Raw genomic sequence first — 18,397 nt, 5'->3', positions numbered from 1 at the left:
TAATATTTGACAACTCAAACAGAATTGCTGAGTAGCAGAAATTAATATGCGCTCCACCTAAACTTTTCATGCCAGAAAGAAGACAATACCATATTTGCAGAAATACAACACAGCCATCAGTATAACAAAAGGACTGATTTGCCAAATTAAAAGGATATGTTTATAACAATAAATAACACAGGATGTCCAACAGCCACAGTTAAAGGGGTCCTGAACCCCTTTACCTCAATATTACAGTAGAACCCCGCTGCTACGTTCCTCACTGCTGCGTTTTCCCGGCTGTTACGTCGTTTTGCGCCAGTCCCGGCATAGCTCCCATAGGATACAATGTATTGGGAACCCCGCTGTTACGTCGTAACTGTCGGACCGTTCCCGTATGATACGTCGCGAAGTGCGCTCGGAGCCGACCGAGTGACTACCGAAGAGAGCGGCCATGGTGCATTTTCACACAGCTTGGCCTGGTTTGACCGTAATATTAGCCGCATGAGAGGCGCAAGCAACAAGATCCTTCAATTGATGCACACAAAAGCGTGGCCTTCGAGATTCATATTGCAAAGATGGCGTCTATGACGTAGTTGCTCGCGAAAGCAAGGCCTTCGAGATTGGCATTTACTATTGACAAAAGCATAGCCTTTGAGATTTGTATTGCACAAACATGGCGTCTGTGACGTAATTGCTTGCGAAAGCAAGGCCTTCGAGATTGGCATTCACGTCTGCCATCGCGTTGGCGTAGACTCATCATCATCGTTATTTGTCGGAGGACGGGAGGAGTTCGAGATGGTTGGAGCTCGCATGGTCGTGCGCGCGGTTCGCGGTCGGACTCGCCGCGCTGGTCGCGATTGCGTGTGCTTAGTTCTTTCATGCCTACAGCTGCTGGTGTTAAAAAAATCACATACGTTGGTTACATTTCTGTGGATGAGGCCGTCCCCAGCTCCGCGTTTCTATCCATCGACTAGATCGCGGCTGAGCGCGCCAATTTTCGTGCTGCTCGTAAGCACTGAAATAAAATTCTGTACCACTAAATATTTTGGCGTTTTTCCTGTTTTTCGGCTCTTACGTTTCCCGTCTCTTACGTTTATTTCCTACGGTCCCTTCAAAAACGTATCAGCGGGGTTCTACTGTATCAAGAATTTACTGCCTCACAAACCGATTGCCCTTGAACCCATCTTGAATTCCTTGAATCCATCAAGAACGAGCAGAGTTCGAGATTTGTCATGCACTTTAAGCACTTTTTCTCTTCTCTCAACCTGACAAGCGTGCTGGATGCTGCACAGGGAGGGATGACACGGGGGAAAGAAGCTGCATCAGCGGGCGTCATGAAATGCGATGGCTCTTCCCGTTGAGATTCCTGTGTGCACTAGTGTTGCTACTGTGCAATTTAAGCACACTATGGAGTGCGGCACCAGCATGTGGCGACACCCCCGTGGCAAAAACCACATCTGATCTAAATGCCGCTCCTGATTTATATTGTCACGTGTAGTACTGACATGGTAGCACATTTCTCAATGCACACCACTAGCTATCAGTCAACAGCAGCAATGCGCTGTTTGACGACATACAGCTCGTGCCTCGCCCACCCGAGTGAGTGAGGACAGCCCTCTGTATGAAAAGAGGGCACTTCAGAAAGGGGCAACTTTGCGCTCATCTTGTAAACTGTACGCGTCACGCATGACTACAAACTTTGGCTGTACTGTTCACGGCAGTGCTTGCTATTCATAGAATGTGTCTTTTTCCCAAGCCCGAGGGGTGGTTCAGAACCCTTTTAAAGGCTTAACAAAAATAGGAAAAACACATACGAAATTCTTTTGATGTTTGCGTTAACGCTCCTTCTATTACTTCTCGGAACCAATGACACCGTGCCTTCGAATATTGTATTATACATATTGTGGTGCCATGTTTGTGGCACAGCTTTATGTGTCGCATGAACGTTTAGGCCAGAAATGAGAGAACAATCAAAATGCCATACTTTTGCAAGTACAGTATTGTCTGGCTGAACAATAGTTTGACAACTACATGTATTCAATAGGGATAAATAGTACTTTCTTATTCATGAAAGCTTTTATTCTCTAGAATGACAGTTTCATATTCAATATTACATTTTTGCTATAAAATTTCCAACAGCTGCACAGATGGCATGCAAAAGAAAGAAAGTACAGTGAAAGCCCATTACAACAAGTTTCACAACACTGTGTCATAATTAAACCACAATATAACATACATATATCTAATGAAGCAAGTGTAAACTCGCCTTATCAGCATGTAACCAACACGATGCTTCTAACAAATACCAAATAAGTACTGGAGCATCAAATGTAACTTCATTAAAATGATGTCCAAGTGCACAGTTTTTTATTATGCTGCTAAATACAAGCACGAAAGTATATTTGCATTTTTTTCCTCATTTGGACTAACAAGAATCAATCTTGAGAACTCACAGCTAACAGCGCAACACTGAATCAAGTAAATGCAAATCATGAGGTTTAACGTTCCAAAACCATACGCCTGCTATGAAAGATGCAAGCATCTGAAGTTCTTTAATGTACGATTAGTAAACCTAAGAACACGAATGTTTCTGCCTTCTACCAACATTGGAATGGCATCGCAAAGGCCAATACAGCAAAGCCGTTGAGGTGTACCAACGGCTTTTTGGTAAAGTATCACACAAGCCTGACAACAGTTCAGCGACAAATGGAACACTCACATGAGCATGAAAGAAGTCAGCTAGCCTGAAGGCACAGCTCATTCTGATGATAAGTAGGTCTTGACTGGCTATGACTTTGACGGCGAGTTACCGTATGAAGCCACAAAAGTGGATGTCTAAGGTTGGTCCAGATGACGGACTTTTAAAGCGACAACGGTTTTTAAAAAAAACTTGTTGTAATGAGGATCGACTGTAGCACTGTTATTCCAAGTAAGGCATGAATTAATGGAGCGAGAGCAGAGAATTGAATGAATGGAGAAAAAAAGAAGAAGAAGGGACATGCCATGCATATGGTGGTAGTTGATGTCGTTAGTCTGTTTTATGGATGAAAATGCTTGCTTGACTAACTTTGGGTCGGTGCTTGAGTTCGAAACTCACTTCTACGGGGGCCCTTGTAGCTCTGGTACTTTTTCTTCTTCTTGAGAAAGCCGATTTCTGGGAAGAAAAAAAAGAAAGATAAACATGCATCACGTGAGATGTACCATTCACAAATGCTGCCTTATACAAAGTTGCAACCAATGATTGCAAGGCAACCCCCTGCTCTTCCTTTTAGTGATGTAATTTGCACGCCGTCATGTGGCACATAGCACTTTGGGACCGACAATCGTCCAAAAAATTTAGTTTTCACTGACCATCTCTGTATGTTTCTGACATCATTTTGTACCTACTTACAAATTTTCATAGCTAAATACCGTCAACTCCTATCGTTATCTTACTTTAAAAAACCAGAACCATGCATACTGCCCTTTATATTGAGGGCAAACAGGGTACGATTTTTCAAGCCCTTCCTGTGATGAAGGAGCAATATCTTTTCAACATCTTTTTCTACCTAGGTTATCATCATGATTTCATTTTTTGCTTCCAAGATAAATAGATGCGATGTATCGTAAGGTAAATTTTGTTATACAGTGGAGTCTCGTCAATACGATTATGCATACGTTTTTCGGCATAATAAATTTTTCTTCTTAACCCCGGCTAATGTCCCTTGAAAATAATGCACTTTCATGCGTTTAATGCATTCACATTTTTGCCCAAAATTGGTTCATACGACCACGAAAGTGGATCTTGACCGATATATCAAGAAATCCTACGTTTATTCTTCGGTATACTAGCTCAAACCGCATTTCAGTAAGCGTCCGGCGGCTGGCTTCACCGATTTAAGGCACGAAGCCGGAGAGAGCCATGGCAACCGGTGTTCAACAGCAAGCAACGCACTCGAGCACTTAGACGCACTTCGTAGCTTCGTCACGAATGCAGAGCTGAGTGAGCAAACTTAAGCTTCTTTTCCTACTTTTCATAAGAATTCACTCCTAGACAGTGAAAAGAGGAAAGTGCAGAGCAAATTGACCAGCTACTTCATGTTGCTCAATAAAAGTGAGTTGCTGAGGGAGTATGCATACTTTCCTCCCCCTTTTTTTTTAACCTCTTTGGTTAATACGAGTTTTGCATAATACGTTTTATTTTCCGATTCCCGTGAAAAACGCATTGATGAAATTTCACTGTAATACTTTTATGAGAAAATGTTCTGAATAAACCTCTTGTTTCAAGTATAAATGAGGGCATTTTTTAAGTCAGGTTCAAAAGCCCACAAGTGCCCGGAAATGGCCTAAAGTAATCATTTATGCTTTACGGCACATCACCAACATCCTCAATGGAGTCTGTGGGTTGTGCATTGCTGTGCAGGTTGCAGTAGATAATTAGACCTTAAACAAAGAAGTAGCTGTTTTTGATTTCTTGGGAACTACTAACTTATCATAGAAAAAACAAAAAACAATTGCATATTTGAAATCAGCACACAAATATGCATAAACTCTGCAAGTTCTATCAGCATCGATCAAGAATTAAAAAAAAAAAGAAGTTTTAAAGTGCCATGTCTCCCCTTAATAGTATAAGTACAGTCGAACACGGATGTATCGAACTCGAAGGGGATCGCGAATTAGTTCGATACAGTCGAACACGGATATATCCAACACACATATATCGAATTTTCGGTTGTATCGAACTCGTAAATTATCCCCTTGAAAATCCTCTGTAAAAGTATAGAAATTCCCACGTTTATATCGAACGGTAGTTTTACCCACCATTGGATATATCGAACACCGCACGAGCTGGAAGGCACACATTGGCATTCGCTGCGCCCCGCGACCTTCGCGGCACCGCGCCTCCGCCGACACCCGATACGCTCAAAAAATGTGAGGGCGAGAGGGCTCAGACTGTACTCCTGTTGGGTGCATTCTCGAACTTGCGGAACTGGTTTTCTTTCTTTTTTTTTCTCTCTCTCTTTCTCGTGCTTTCTCCGCGTTACCGTCGGCTCGGATAACAGGAACGAAGTAGCCGGCGGCCTCCTCCTTTTGCCTTTTTTTTTGGTGTTTTGCGAGTTTTGATCAGCCAACCACAGCTCGCGCCTTTCATACATTGCTGCTGCCCTTGCAGGTAGCCCGGGCGGCCATGGCCGCCATCGCGACAGATCGCGAGCGCTTTGTTGGCGGAGTCCACTTCCGTAGTTGTCGCATACCACCCCGTTCCTCTTTTGCGTGCGTGCTGTGCGAGCTGTGCAAAGGCTCTGCGGACTGCTTGAATTTTCGACTTCTCGTGTAGCAATGGCCAGTGTCAAGAACCTTGAACTTACGACAAAGTTGAAAGCCATACAGCCTGTTGAGGTGGACGAAAAAAGTTCGGCGGCGGTGGACGACATCGGGATACCACGGAGCACACCGAGCACCTCGTTGAACAAGGCAGATATCAAGGCAAAGGGGGCAGAAGCAGTGAACGTCGGGAGCCTGTCGAGTGCACGCTCCTGCCCACGGGAAAGTAGAACAGGCACTCTGCCTGGTTCTTGAACAGGCACTCTATGCATGGGCACCGAGCTGAAGGTTGACCTGCTTAGTGCCATTCAAATGATGACGGGCGCCTGGCAAGACGTGAAGGCAGACACTGTGGCCAACTGCTTCCGGAAGGCAGGCTTCGTGACGGCGGAACTTGCAGAAACCAGTGAAGACTACGACGACGAGCGCATAAACGACGCGTTTCGCAAGTTGTCGTCCCTCTGCTGTACCACCCGAAGTGTCTGCGGACGATTTCGTGGAAGCGGACGGCAATGTTCAGGCTGTTGCGAGTCTCGCTGACGAGGACATTGTAGCTGCGGTCGCAGGGACCCAGGATGCCCAGGCCGACAGCTCAAGTGGCGATGGCGATCGGCTTGATTCACCATTGTTGCGGCGACATGGAGGGAACCAGACTGTCACACCCGGACAGCCTCGATAAGATCGAGGCCAGCGTCTTCAACTTCATTTCGAAGACAAAGAAGCAGGCCAAGATAAGCGATTTTTTTTTCACGCAAATAAAACATTCTGTTGCATCGTGTGCGCAGAATTAGTTGTCATTCTTGAATGCGCCGATTGTAGGTGATCGTCCGCCGCTGGTAAGGTCTCGGGACCTGTATTTTTTTTATATCGAATTTTGCATATATTGAACTAATTCGCGATTCCCTTCGAGTTCGATATATCCGTGTTCGACTGTAGCTGCTTACGGCTTCACTTTCGCCAGAAATGGTTTTGCCGACGATGTTGTCAGCAAAATTGTCTTCACCGAGTGCAGCGGCAAACCATTTGGCCTTAGCCATCAGCATTGGGCCATCCACAGGAATGTTCTTCGCACGCCAGGCTCCCGACGTTCGCTGCTCCACCGCCTTTGCCTTGATATCCGCTTTGTTCTTCAACAAGGTACTCAGTGTGCTCCGTGGTATCCCGATGTCGTCCGCCACTGTCGATCTTCTTTCACCCGCCTCGACACGCCTGTATGGCTTTCAACTCCATCGCAAAATCAAGGTTTTTGCACTTCTTGACGCTGGCCATTGCTACACGAGAAGTCGAAAATTCAAGCAGTCTGCAGCGCCTTTGCACAGCACGCACAGCACCCACAGCATGCACGCAAAGGAGGAATGCGGTGGTATGCGACAACTCACGGAAGTGGACTCCGCCAACAAAGCACTCGCGATCAGTCGCAATGGCGGCGATGGCCACCCGGGCTACCCGGGCTACCTGCGAGGGCAGCAGCGATGTACAAAAGGCGCGAGCTGTGGTTGGCTGAGCAAATACGAAAGGTGTGGGCTGTGGTTGGCTGATCAGAACTCACAAAACAGCAACAAAAAAAAAAAAGGCAAAAGGAGGAGGCTGCCGGCTCCTTCATTCCTGCTCTCCGAGCCGACGGTAACATGGAGAAAGCATGAGAAAGAGAGAGAGAGAAAAAAAAAAGCCGTTCTGCAAGCTGGACACACCCAACAAGAGTACAGTCCGAGCCCTCTCACCCTCACGTCTTTCGAGCGTATCGGGTGTCGGCGGAGGCACGGTGCCATGAAGGTTGCAGGGCGCAGCGAGTGCCAAAGCGCGGTGCCGTGAAGGTCGTGGGGCGCAGCGAGTGCCGAAGCGCACCTTCCAGCTCGCGCGGTGTTCAATATATCCAATGGCGGGTAAAAATACCGTTCGATATAAACGCGTGAATTTCTATGCTTTTAAAGAATTTTCAAGTGGATAATTTAAGAGTTCGATATAGCCAAAAATTCGATATATGTGGGTTCGATATATCAGTGTTCGACTGTATTTCATTGCACTCTCAGAGAGCAGCGAAAGACAGCATACCCTATGAACCGAATATTTACCATTTGAAATAATAGTGCCAAAAAAAAGATGAAGAAAATGGAACAGCACAGTAATGTTGTCTGAAAAAAAAAAATTCCTTTTTTATTCCCAACCACTGAGATTTTCCAATTTCGGCATACATCAATTAGCTTGCCTACAGTTTGCTCTATGAATAGATGACAGGCTATGATGACTTCAGCTACTAATGATTATGTTAAAGTTTAATTGCAGAATTGACATCCCAAAACTGCGTAGTTGGTCATGAGAAACACAGGTAGCAGTGAGCTACAGGCTAGCTTTGGCTTCCTGGGAGTCAGTATAGTAGTTCGTTCACTTAAATTTAACCACACGAGCATTCTTGTGTTTTGCTCGCACCTAAATTCACCTACCGCGGCCACGAAGTGAACCTGTAGCTTCGTGCTTAGCTGCAGAAGGCAAACACCATCAAAGCAATGCAGCAGGCCAAAAGTTATTGAGTAGGTCGTAGCTGCTACCAATCTGTCAATGGTGCGGCTGCACATTTTCTAACGTATGTGCTAGCCTCGTTTGTTTATGCTGACAGTCAGAGAAAGCGCATAGCCCAAAGCAGGTCGGACAATTCACTGACGAGACAGTGCCAGGCACAGTACCTGTCTGCCTTGGTGGTTCCAGGGGATACTGGACCATTTGACACCAACCAACAGGGAAAAGGTCGGGGCTCTCGCAGTCACACCACTGGTCGTAGCTGTCCTCCCAGCCATCAAAGTGCACCCGCAGCAGCCGGCCCACCACCTTCGTCACGCGGCCAACGCAGATGAGGCGCGGCTCCATCAGGTCCACCGCCTCGGCGTGCATGCCCTCCTGGAAGCCATGCTTGGGTATGTCCTGCCCCACAAAGAATAAAAAGAGTCGTTCTATACAAAACAGTTGCTGATGCATTCAATCCAAATCCAGTGGCATCACAAGCTATAATAACAAACCTTGGGGTTTTACACCCCAAGGCCACGATACAATTATGAGGGATGCTGTAGTGGAGGGCTACGGAAAGTGGAGGGCTACCACCTGTGGTTCTTTAACATGCACCTAAATCATTTCGCCTCCAATGAAATGTGGCTGCAACGGCTGGGATTCCATCTCGTGACCTTTGGGGCGGCAGACGAGCGCCACAACCAGTAAACCACCACGGTGGGTGGTTACGAGTCTGCACGTGTGGAAGCGAGGAAGGAAGATGGGAGGAGCATGAGCGCCATGTTGCTTGGGCAGTTTGCATTTGTGTTCAAATAAATATGCGTGGAAATGCTGTCTCCATTTCTGAAAGACCTTGAACCTACAAGGAAGCCTCCGCTTTTTCAGTAGAATGTTGGGCCCCATGCAATGTTGTCTGTAAGTCAAAAAGGAGAAAGCTAGTTCCTCATACACCTGAATATCCATGCCATGAGGTTGCGTAGTACTGAAACACTCATGACATCTCTCGTACTACCGTGCGACAATTTCCTCCACTGAAAGTGCATTTTTCGAGAAAGCAGATTGTCAGGAGCCATGAGCTATGCAAGGAAAACATCAAGTTATGTGCAAGAGTTGAGCATCCATACAGAGAAGCGAGCGAGAATCGCACAAACACATATACTTAACCCTTTGAGGTTTGAATTTTCTCGCCAAATGCAACACCCCAGGGTCGATTTCTTTTACTGCTGATTTAATTTCTTCAGACGAATCTATGTGAGAAAAGATTGTGCATTTCTTATAGGGTGATCATAAAGTGACAAAAACATTGTTTGTGTTGTTACATACACATGGTTTATTCACGACAAAAGCATTGTTTGTGTTGTTACATACACATGGTTTATTCACGAGTAACAGCAAGAAAAATTCTAAAAAAGCTTATACGACTATTAAAAAATGATGCGTTGCAATAAGCATAGTTCACAGATGTACAAACATAAGTGCACGAAGTGGCGTCAAATGGAAACACAGAGGGAGAAAAGTCATCTTTGATCCAGTCAGCATCGTCTCGCCACGCATGCTTTTGTGATGTCGCTCGTTCATCAACTTCAAAGTCTCAACTCGTAAACCCCTCGTATGACGGGCTGACATCCAATGGATCAAATTCTGATTCCGCAGTCGAGCGGCAATTCGCAGGAATCGCCGCTCAATTCACTTGCAGCAGAACAACCAGCGCACACTTCCATAGCGCAAGCGAACTGTGCAGGCGAGCGCACTGAAGAAACTGTATGATTGTGCGTGCATCCGGAAAGCAAGAACAAGTGAGAAACCTATATTAATCCTTTGTCTTATCACCAGCAAGACGGAGGCAGCTTGTGTGAGTCCCAAAAACAGGAAACGCAAACACAGCAGAATCGTTTGTGTAAGTCGGCACCTGCACTGAAAACAGGAGAAATTGCGCCCCGGGGAACAATAAACGAGAGAGTAACAAACGGTCACCCTTTGAGAGATTCTAAACCAGACAGCCATCAGTTTCGCGGGCGCGATAAGTGGAAACCGCCTGAAGGACGAAACCAAAACTAGCCCCCACACGCCTGCGCGTGACCGGATACGCGTGTGATAGCCAGCACACTGCTGTAGTAAATCATGAAAAAAAAGAAAACAGAGAGACATTAGCGCTAGGAAAAAATTCCATGTATTCCTGTAATGTGGCAGCACATGCCAAGCAAGAGGAATGATCAAAAAAGGTGCGCTTTTTAAACATGCAAGTGATGACGTACATGTACGTCATTGACCATTTGGAAGGTGTTTCGTGGAGGACATACATACACGTCATTGACCCTGAATAGGTTAATGATAGGGGTGTGCAAATATTTAGAATATCTTTTGAATAGTGTTTGCTATCTATTTGATTCGATTCACACTGAAATTTTACTATTCGAACTTCCCAAAAACAAATACAGTCAACAATCCGATTGAAAGTGACCCCTTCAGATTTTTCAATATGCTTCACCTCATTACACTCTCGTATTGCGGCAAAGCTGCCTTGCAAGTTCCTTTACGGTCGAACTTTGCCAAGACACAGTCAACGTCCGATTGGAAGTGGTCCCTAGATTTTCAATATGCTTCACATTATTACATCCCGGTATTGCGGCAAAGCTGCCTTTCAAGCTCCGTTACGGTCGAACTTTGCCAAGACAGTTAACGTTTGATTGAAAGTGGTCCCTAGATTTTTCAATATGCTTCACCTCATCACACCCTGGCATTGCGGCAAAGCTGCCTTTCAAGCTCCGTTACGGTCGAACTTTGCCAAGACACAGTTAACGTTTGATTGAAAGTGGTCCCTAGATTTTCAATATGCTTCACCTCATCACACCCTGGCATTGCGGCAAAGCTGCCTTTCAAGCGCCGTTACAGTCGAACTTTGCTAAGAGACAGTCAACATCAAATTGGAAGCGGTCCCTAGATTTTCAACATGCTTTACCTCATCACACCCCGGTATTGCGGCGAAGCTGCCTTTCAAGTCCTACGGTCGCAAATGTATTAGACAGTTATAGTTTAGCGTTAGCGTGATAGCGGGGGTTAAGGGAATAGCGTTACCGTGCCGCAAACGTTGGTTGCGGAAGGCGTGTTTTAGTTTAGCGGGATAGCGTTTACGTGCCCAAGCCAGGATGGCGGCGCCACCTAGCGAAGGGTGAATGCGTTAAAAAAAGTGAAAAGAACGAAACCGAGAATGCTTGCCTGTATCCCCGATGCAGCAATATCACTGCTTCTTTTAGTGAAAATAAAAGTAAATAAATATGAGCTAAGCACCAAAAGCGAAAATTTTCTTGTTGCAGACTTGTTTACACCGATCTTCTAGATGGGCCTAGGGACTTTCGAAATGGGAAGCAATCTCAAAAACTACGCTAAGTTATCCGTAATACCGTGTCGTCGAAGCTACCTGAAGGCAAGCGAAGCCATTTCGCACAGTCGTTTGCTACGAAAGAAGTGGATCCGTCCACATCAACGCTAAATTCAGTTCGAAGCGGGCGTCGAAAACCGCCGCCATGTTTTACGTACACTATGTTAACCACGCAAACACGCTAATGCTAAATCTGAAAAATAGTGTGCGTACGGTAAACGCTACGGGTCACGTACGGTACTGCGCATGCGCATTTCGGTCCTGCTATTCCGGTAAGCCCGCTATTCTGTTAAGCCCGCTAAACTATAACTGTCTATTAACTCAAGAAAACACCGGTTCCAAAATGGAGATGAAAGGTGTGGCAGAGGTGGGGGGTCAATTAATACTGTTTTGGACCTGAAATTTGGGCAGGAAGTCCGAAAAATCGGAAGCCGAAGCTTTTTAGCATCAAAAATTTCAGATGTTCTTATATATCGACGTCTACGGGGCAGATTTGGAACTCCAGAGTTGAAGGGAGCACACCCTTGTCCGCCACATCAGTTGGGCTTCCACAGAAGTTGAAAGAGGAGGAGAGGCTGAGGAAATGGCATCTTTGCCTATCACGTGTAAAGTGTTGTCGGCAACACTTTGGTTGCACCAAATCATGTACATAAATAGAATTCGGCCTCTACCTTGCCTCATCTTGATAAGACAACTATAAAACAGCACCCCGCCAGTGCTTCATCAACCTAGCGAAAAGAAACACTTTCATGTTACTATCTCATAAGAATATGCTTAGGAATTCTCTCTTTTTTTTCTGCAATTTCGCTTCGAAGTATTAGAAAAATATTCTAGAAATATTCGAGAAATATTCTAAAAATATTCGATTCGATTCGCACTCACACTTCAATATTCGAATTCGCTTCGCACCCAAAATTTTGCTATTTGCACAGCTCTAGTTAATAATAAATAAGCAATCAAGGGTAAACAAGCAGCTTTGAGAACTATTGGGTACAAGCCATGGTTAGCTGGTTTGCAGCCATTCTCACAGTCACTAATTCTACCTTTCTTGTCTTTGATACGGATCACTGCTGCTGATCCACCTATCACCTGAATGGGCCCGAGCCTTCACAACCGGCCACTGCCGTCATAACTCCCAATGTCAAGGCAATCCAAAGTTGCGGGACACCTCAGCATGGTCTAAGCACACACTGCCGCCAGTTTACTTTGTGTGCTGCAGCCTACGAAGTTCTCCATTTTAACTGACCTCCATTATCAAGAAGACACTTTGATGCTGTTTTTCGAAGTTTCAAAGGTATTGAGAATGCTTTTAAATACTTTATGCCGACTTGCTAAAATTTAAAAATGTTATCCAAATCGCGCTGACATGCCCCAGGTGACTTCCTGCTCAGGACATGCACATAACAAGAACATGATAGTTTGATGGTGGCTCACGCAAACAGTTTGCAGCATCTGGGTGATCTCACAAATATCTAATGCAAACTTCCGCAGATACATTATACAGCCGGTGCACCGCTCCCTAGATAATTCATGCACACTCAAATGGTCCACTGAACATATCTTACCTTTTTAAAAAGTGCCACAGGTGCTGCAACAGACTTGGTTTGCCGGAGGTAATCGAACCAACGGAAATCCCCTTTGTGACCTAGTAGTTGAGGAAAGCAGACAGGCAGATAGTTATGAAATAATGAAATGTTTTGAAGGCAGCAAGTATACTAATTGTCAAGCCCCTTGCGAAGCTCGAATGTTGCAGGCACTTCTGTCTAAAGCTCAAGAGAAGTTTTGTCACTTTCCTAGAAGTCCGCATAAGAAAACATAAGGCATAGATCCATCGAAAGCACTTAGTGTGTACGTGTGCATTCAAGTAGTATGTTCAAGTGCACACGCGCGAAATAGGCAACTGCTTTTGTCAAATGTTACAATGATTTAGGTAAATCACAGCAGCTAAGCAGGTTAAACTTTTCCTGTAAGCCTCTACCTGCCCGTTTCTTAATTTGAAGACAGAACATACCGAAAAAAGACACTTGAAGCTCATTAAAAGTTAGCCAATTTAGCAGGCAGTACATGGTGAGAACATTAAAAAATTCTAATACCAAACACGCTTTAGACTTGCGTGATAGTACTAAGTAACGAGCATGCTTAGATCTGTTCTCGTGATCACCTCTGCACCATTAAAAAGAAAAAAGGAAATAAAGTAGCGGGCTTTACGTGTCGAAATACAATCTATTTATCAGGCACACCATGGTAAAGAACTCCAAATTGAACTTAATATAAGCACACAAGCATTTTTTTATTTTCGCTGGCAAATAAATGAGGCTGCCATGACCCATACCCTCAAACTCAGCAGCGAGCCTCCACAGCCACTAAGCAACCACAGCGGGTCTACAGCACCACGGAGATTATGCAGCAGTTAATATGGCTATAACTAATGTGCCAGCACCCACCTCTGGGAGGAGTCAGCTCAATGCCATTGAGTTCGCAGAAACCCACAGGAAAAATGCAGGGTGATGAGGCATGGTAGCAGAACCAGTCGGAGCCATTGGCAGCCATCATGCCGTCAATGCCGATCATGAGATAGTTGTTGCGCAGGACTTTGGTCACTGTCGCGACACAGATGGTCGACAGGTTGAGGGGGTCAATGGCCTCCAGCTTCATGCCTTCTTTGAACTTCAGCTCGCATTGTGGTGTGTGCACCTGCCGAGAAGGAAAAAAGTGCATTTCTCGCAAGAATTATCTCGCTGTACTGAACTGAAGAATGTGCAGATGTGGGCCCTTCGGCATGACAAGTGGTACATTTTGACGCAAAAAGAAGAGAGCCTGCCAAAAATAGGAGGCCTGCTACACAAGTAGCAAATTATTTTGCATTTTTATATCTGGTACTGTGCTGTAAAACAAGGTACTCACGGGAGGAAACATGTCCCACGATGCTTCGTCAGTCTCGCATTTCCTCAACAGTGCCTTTTCGAGTGACGACTTCGCATACTCTGTAGATATGCACATCAGGTGTAAATATGCGAGACACATAAATTGCAGGTCCCAATATTAGTAAAGGTTTCTCAGTACAGCCATCAAACATTTCTGAGCATGCATTCATTGTCGATTTGAAAAACATGGTGCTCACTGTAGCATTGAATTTCCATTTTCTCTGTCCGCTGTTTACTTCTCAAAGAGGCCAAACAAATACTGTGCTACACACAACAATAAGTCCACCTAATTGGGAGCAAAGCTGCCTGTACAACCTGAATTTTCATCACTTGAAATCTATCGTACAACAACCTCATTTGCAAAGGCACAATAATATTGTTTTGTTAAAAACCTCCCTCTTAATATGTCGCGGCCAACCCCTGCATTCGCAACTATGCTACAAACACAATGTATAATCTTTTTTTTCTGACACATGTGCAGTCTATGTAACCTCTCTGGTTTACTCTCTATTGCATAGCGTGCCATATTTGGCACATACCGATTAACATTTTTTATTGAGGGCGCAAGAGGCCTAGTTGAGAATGTGACACTGCCAGAGTAATTCCCATAGTTATGTGCACCTAACATAAAAAAAGTGCTGCCATCCATGGAGCAGTAAGAAAAACAGACGGGAAATAGATTTCGCAGTGCATGAGCAAGTTCGGCATATGAACAACAGCAATTGCGATTTTTTTATTGCACCCTTTTTTTTGCTGCAGAAGCATGAAAATATTATTCTGGGATATCTCGTGACCTTAAAAATTCATGCTCTTTATTACTTTTCTCGATTCCTTTTGCCACTACGGTATACAGCCGGAAATCGGTATGTGCCATATTTGGCACAGTATGTATATTAGTGACAAAATGCGCAATATGCTGCCGTCTATGTTGCGCTGCACCATACCAATATAAATAAAGCACAGCCTCTGAGATCATGCAGCACAGCTCTGTTGTGCAGGATTTAGGTATTGGTGGTAGGTTTGAGCTCCTTCACGAATGTCTGAGGTGCCCACAACAGTACCTGGCAATTTTTTTGTTAGAATATTGGCGTGGGTACATGAAAAAATTTTGTGAGTCAAGTCGATATTTCAGTTCAAGCCGATATTTAGCTTTTTGGATTTCCTCGGCAACTGACGCTTCCAACCGCAAGTCAGTGGTTGGTAATTCGAGCAGGAAAGCATAGCAAGGCGGCAACATGCGAACAGACAAACGTGTAAGCGGCCATCTTGTACAGAGATATCGGCGGTCGGATGCACTAAGTGAAATGTTCAATTATACCTCAACACAGGAAGCAAATGCTTTGCTTCATTCCACGCATCACCTTAAAAAAACGCCAGGCCTGCGCGGAAAGTGCAGCACAGTCACAGCGAAAGCTGGTAGAACGGCATTTCTAGAGCCCACTATAAACTATCTTGTGGCAACTAACACAAGTACACTAGCAACGTACCCACTACGCCATTATTCGTCATTCTGCGGAGAAGTGATGTTACCATCAGTAAGGCATTGTGTGCGCTTTGGTGATGCGACGGCTGATGACGATGAAGAATTACAGCTGAGCCTTTCGTAATGGGTTGGAAGCTTTAAAGGACCCACTGGTTACGTAATTTGCATTGTGTGACGCCCGGTCGTTATTTAACTCTCTCACCATGCTTTATAACATACATTAACGTGAGGGAGAGAGAGAGGGAATTAACTTTATTGAGACCCCGAGGAAATGGATCACGGGAGCCTTATTGGCTTCCTTGGCAACCAATAGAAGCGCACTTGCGAGGAGCACACTATGCTACAAATCATCATAATTTTTGTGAAGTAGGGAAGCAGCCACTATGCAATTTTTCGTCATTCTGCAGAGGACCGTGGTACCAGCTAAACACCTGTAAGGCATTATGTGCTCTTTGTTGATGCTGTGGCTGATGACAATGAAGAATTATGGCGGAGCCCTTTGTAATGGGTTGGAAGCATTCAACAACCCACTCGTTGCAGAATTCGCATTGTGTGACGTGTGGTTACAGAATTCGCGTTGTGTTAAGCTTGGTTGTTATTTTACTCTTCTACCACGCTACATATGTTAATGTGGGCCCTTCCCGACATGAAGCCTGTATACGGTCTTTTTGCAAAGCAATTTCAAGCACCGGCATGGCTGAGGTAGAATACTGGGCTCCCACGCAGAGGGCCCAGGTTAAAACCTCGTTCCATTCTGGAAATTTTTTCTTATTTCGTAGTACACTCAAACCTCATTATAACAAAGTCGCATGTGCCATGAAAATAACTTCGTTATATCCAAAAATTTGTTATAAACGTTTACTTGTAACACTGTAGCTATGAGAAGACTATTCTTCATTTACTTCGTTATAACCGATAATTCGTTATATCCGTGTTCGTTATAACGAGGTTTGAGTGTAGAACAGCGCTGGCGAAAACAACAGACCAGACAAGGAGGACACGTAACACAAGGCGCTGTTCTGCTGCGATTATGAACCAACTAGCCCAAAAGTACATCTTATGTTGTTTTTTTTTTTTTGTTATTTTGAGCGATAGTGGTTACGGACACCGGCGGCGGCGGACAACTACGGCACCAAAACGGCCGCTGAAATGATCTCATAACAGCTTTCGCAGCAAAAATCCTCAATCAGTGATATCTTGTTTTTCAGCCATGGCAGCAATATCGCTCTCCCATCTGCATGGTGTGCGATATTTGGCACAAACCTGTAGCTTTGTTAATACAGTCACTATAAATCTGAAAATTTTTGCATATGTTCTTCTTCGTCTATCTCATGATAAAAGTCGAGAAAATAATTTTTCAAATGACTTTCGTAATTCATGCAATAGAGGGTTAATTCAACGACAGTGGCCATAGAGCCTGGCAAGGTTTCAATCTTTAGTCATCGAACCTTATGAGCTGTAAAACACTTGAGATGTCCCTAGCAAGCTCTGACTGACTAACTGTATGAAAAGAACAAAATGAACGTTCACACTTATTTCACAATACATTTCTTAAAAAATCTGCATTAGGCTTGTGAACGGTTTTGGGAGTTTGGAATAATAATGATATTGAATGATACTTCACGAATAGCGGGAAAGCAGACAACGGGGACCAACGTGACGAGGACAAGAGCTAAGAACTGAATCGTGCATACTCCTTGAAATTTTGAATACTATTCACACCAACATTATTGCCATTCCAAAACATGCACAAGGAGCATTTGCAACTTTACAATTTTTTCACCTCAAAGAGGCCCTTATAGAAGCTTTGCAATGTGTTAGTTTATCCGCACGAAGTTTGTGCACTGACCGGGGGATGCCCTCAGGTCATGGCCAATGACCTGTGCCCAGCCGATGGGGTGGATGAGTGGCGAGCGCTCGTGGCACCAGAAGCCGTCGTCCTCGAGACCCTCGTACGCAATGTGGATGCGTCCTCCCACGCAGTGCGTCACGCGGGCCACCCTGACCGAGGAGATGCGCTTCTTGTCCACCACTTCCAGCCGCAGCCCGATGGGGAACTGGCCACGTATGCACTCGCGCACCTGAACAAACCACAGCTTTTGTTCTTGCCCTTTTCCCTCATTAAAGCAATGACATAAAATTTGATGCAATAATAATGATATGAAAAAGAAATGGACAACCACCTGTTTGGAGCACGAAGCCACAAAGAAATCCACACATATTTCTCAAAAAGAAAGCTCCTTAGTTACCAAAAGATTCGTCCTGGTCCAGGGATCAAACCCAGGACCAACGCCTTTCGGGGCGGTCACTCTACCAATAGACCCTTTTCATAATTGTAAAGCTAGCTTTCCTGCCATGCAGTTAGCCCAACTAATGGCGGCTGGTCACTTACTGCAAACAGCGTGTTCAAGCGCATTTTGCTTACGCTATGACGTGGAAAATGTAGACTCGGCTCTCTTGACAAATACGCATAATAGACAAGCCTCAGCACGTGCAACTAGGACCTCGTCTGCACTCTAAGGAAGAGAGATGCCGCCATTAGTTGTTCAAATATGCAGCGCAGAGAAGCGCACTTGCGGATTATGAAAAGGGTCTACTGAGCTAACCATGAAGATGGTAAATCGCAGCACGAGAGCAAATTCATAGACAACTCTAAGCACATGGACACATATTTAACATTGTTGATTCCATGAAAATGGCAGGAAGAGGAAGATGGACGCTTGCGATGAAAAAATCCGATCCTACCTTCTGTTTACGTATTTTTTCATTATTGATTCCACGGCGTGTTACATAGATCAGCTAGCAGACTTACTAAGTAAAGGGCAC

The 18,397-nt window shown here is 44.8% G+C and overlaps 1 protein-coding gene across 3 annotated transcripts in view; it reads right to left on the bottom strand.

Annotated features, from left to right (window-relative positions):
• Positions 1-18,397, bottom strand: part of LOC119382763 (MBT domain-containing protein 1) — a 43,938-nt gene that overhangs the window by 9,315 nt on the left and 16,226 nt on the right. For 2 of the 3 annotated variants that reach the window (XM_037650606.2, XM_049412319.1), the window contains exons 9-14: positions 17,421-17,652; positions 14,069-14,148; positions 13,609-13,858; positions 12,730-12,809; positions 7,968-8,202; positions 3,050-3,136 (exon numbers count right to left, since the gene is read on the bottom strand). In XM_037650606.2, coding sequence (XP_037506534.1) covers positions 3,050-3,136; positions 7,968-8,202; positions 12,730-12,809; positions 13,609-13,858; positions 14,069-14,148; positions 17,421-17,652 — 964 coding nt within the window. The remainder of the gene's footprint in view (positions 1-3,049; positions 3,137-7,967; positions 8,203-12,729; positions 12,810-13,608; positions 13,859-14,068; positions 14,149-17,420; positions 17,653-18,397) is intronic. The other variant, XM_049412318.1, reaches the window with a different exon arrangement.

This window comes from Rhipicephalus sanguineus, chromosome 2, assembly GCF_013339695.2.
Source record: "Rhipicephalus sanguineus isolate Rsan-2018 chromosome 2, BIME_Rsan_1.4, whole genome shotgun sequence".
NCBI classification, from domain to species: Eukaryota; Metazoa; Arthropoda; class Arachnida; order Ixodida; family Ixodidae; genus Rhipicephalus; species Rhipicephalus sanguineus.
This window is presented reverse-complemented; position numbering and strand designations above follow the sequence as displayed.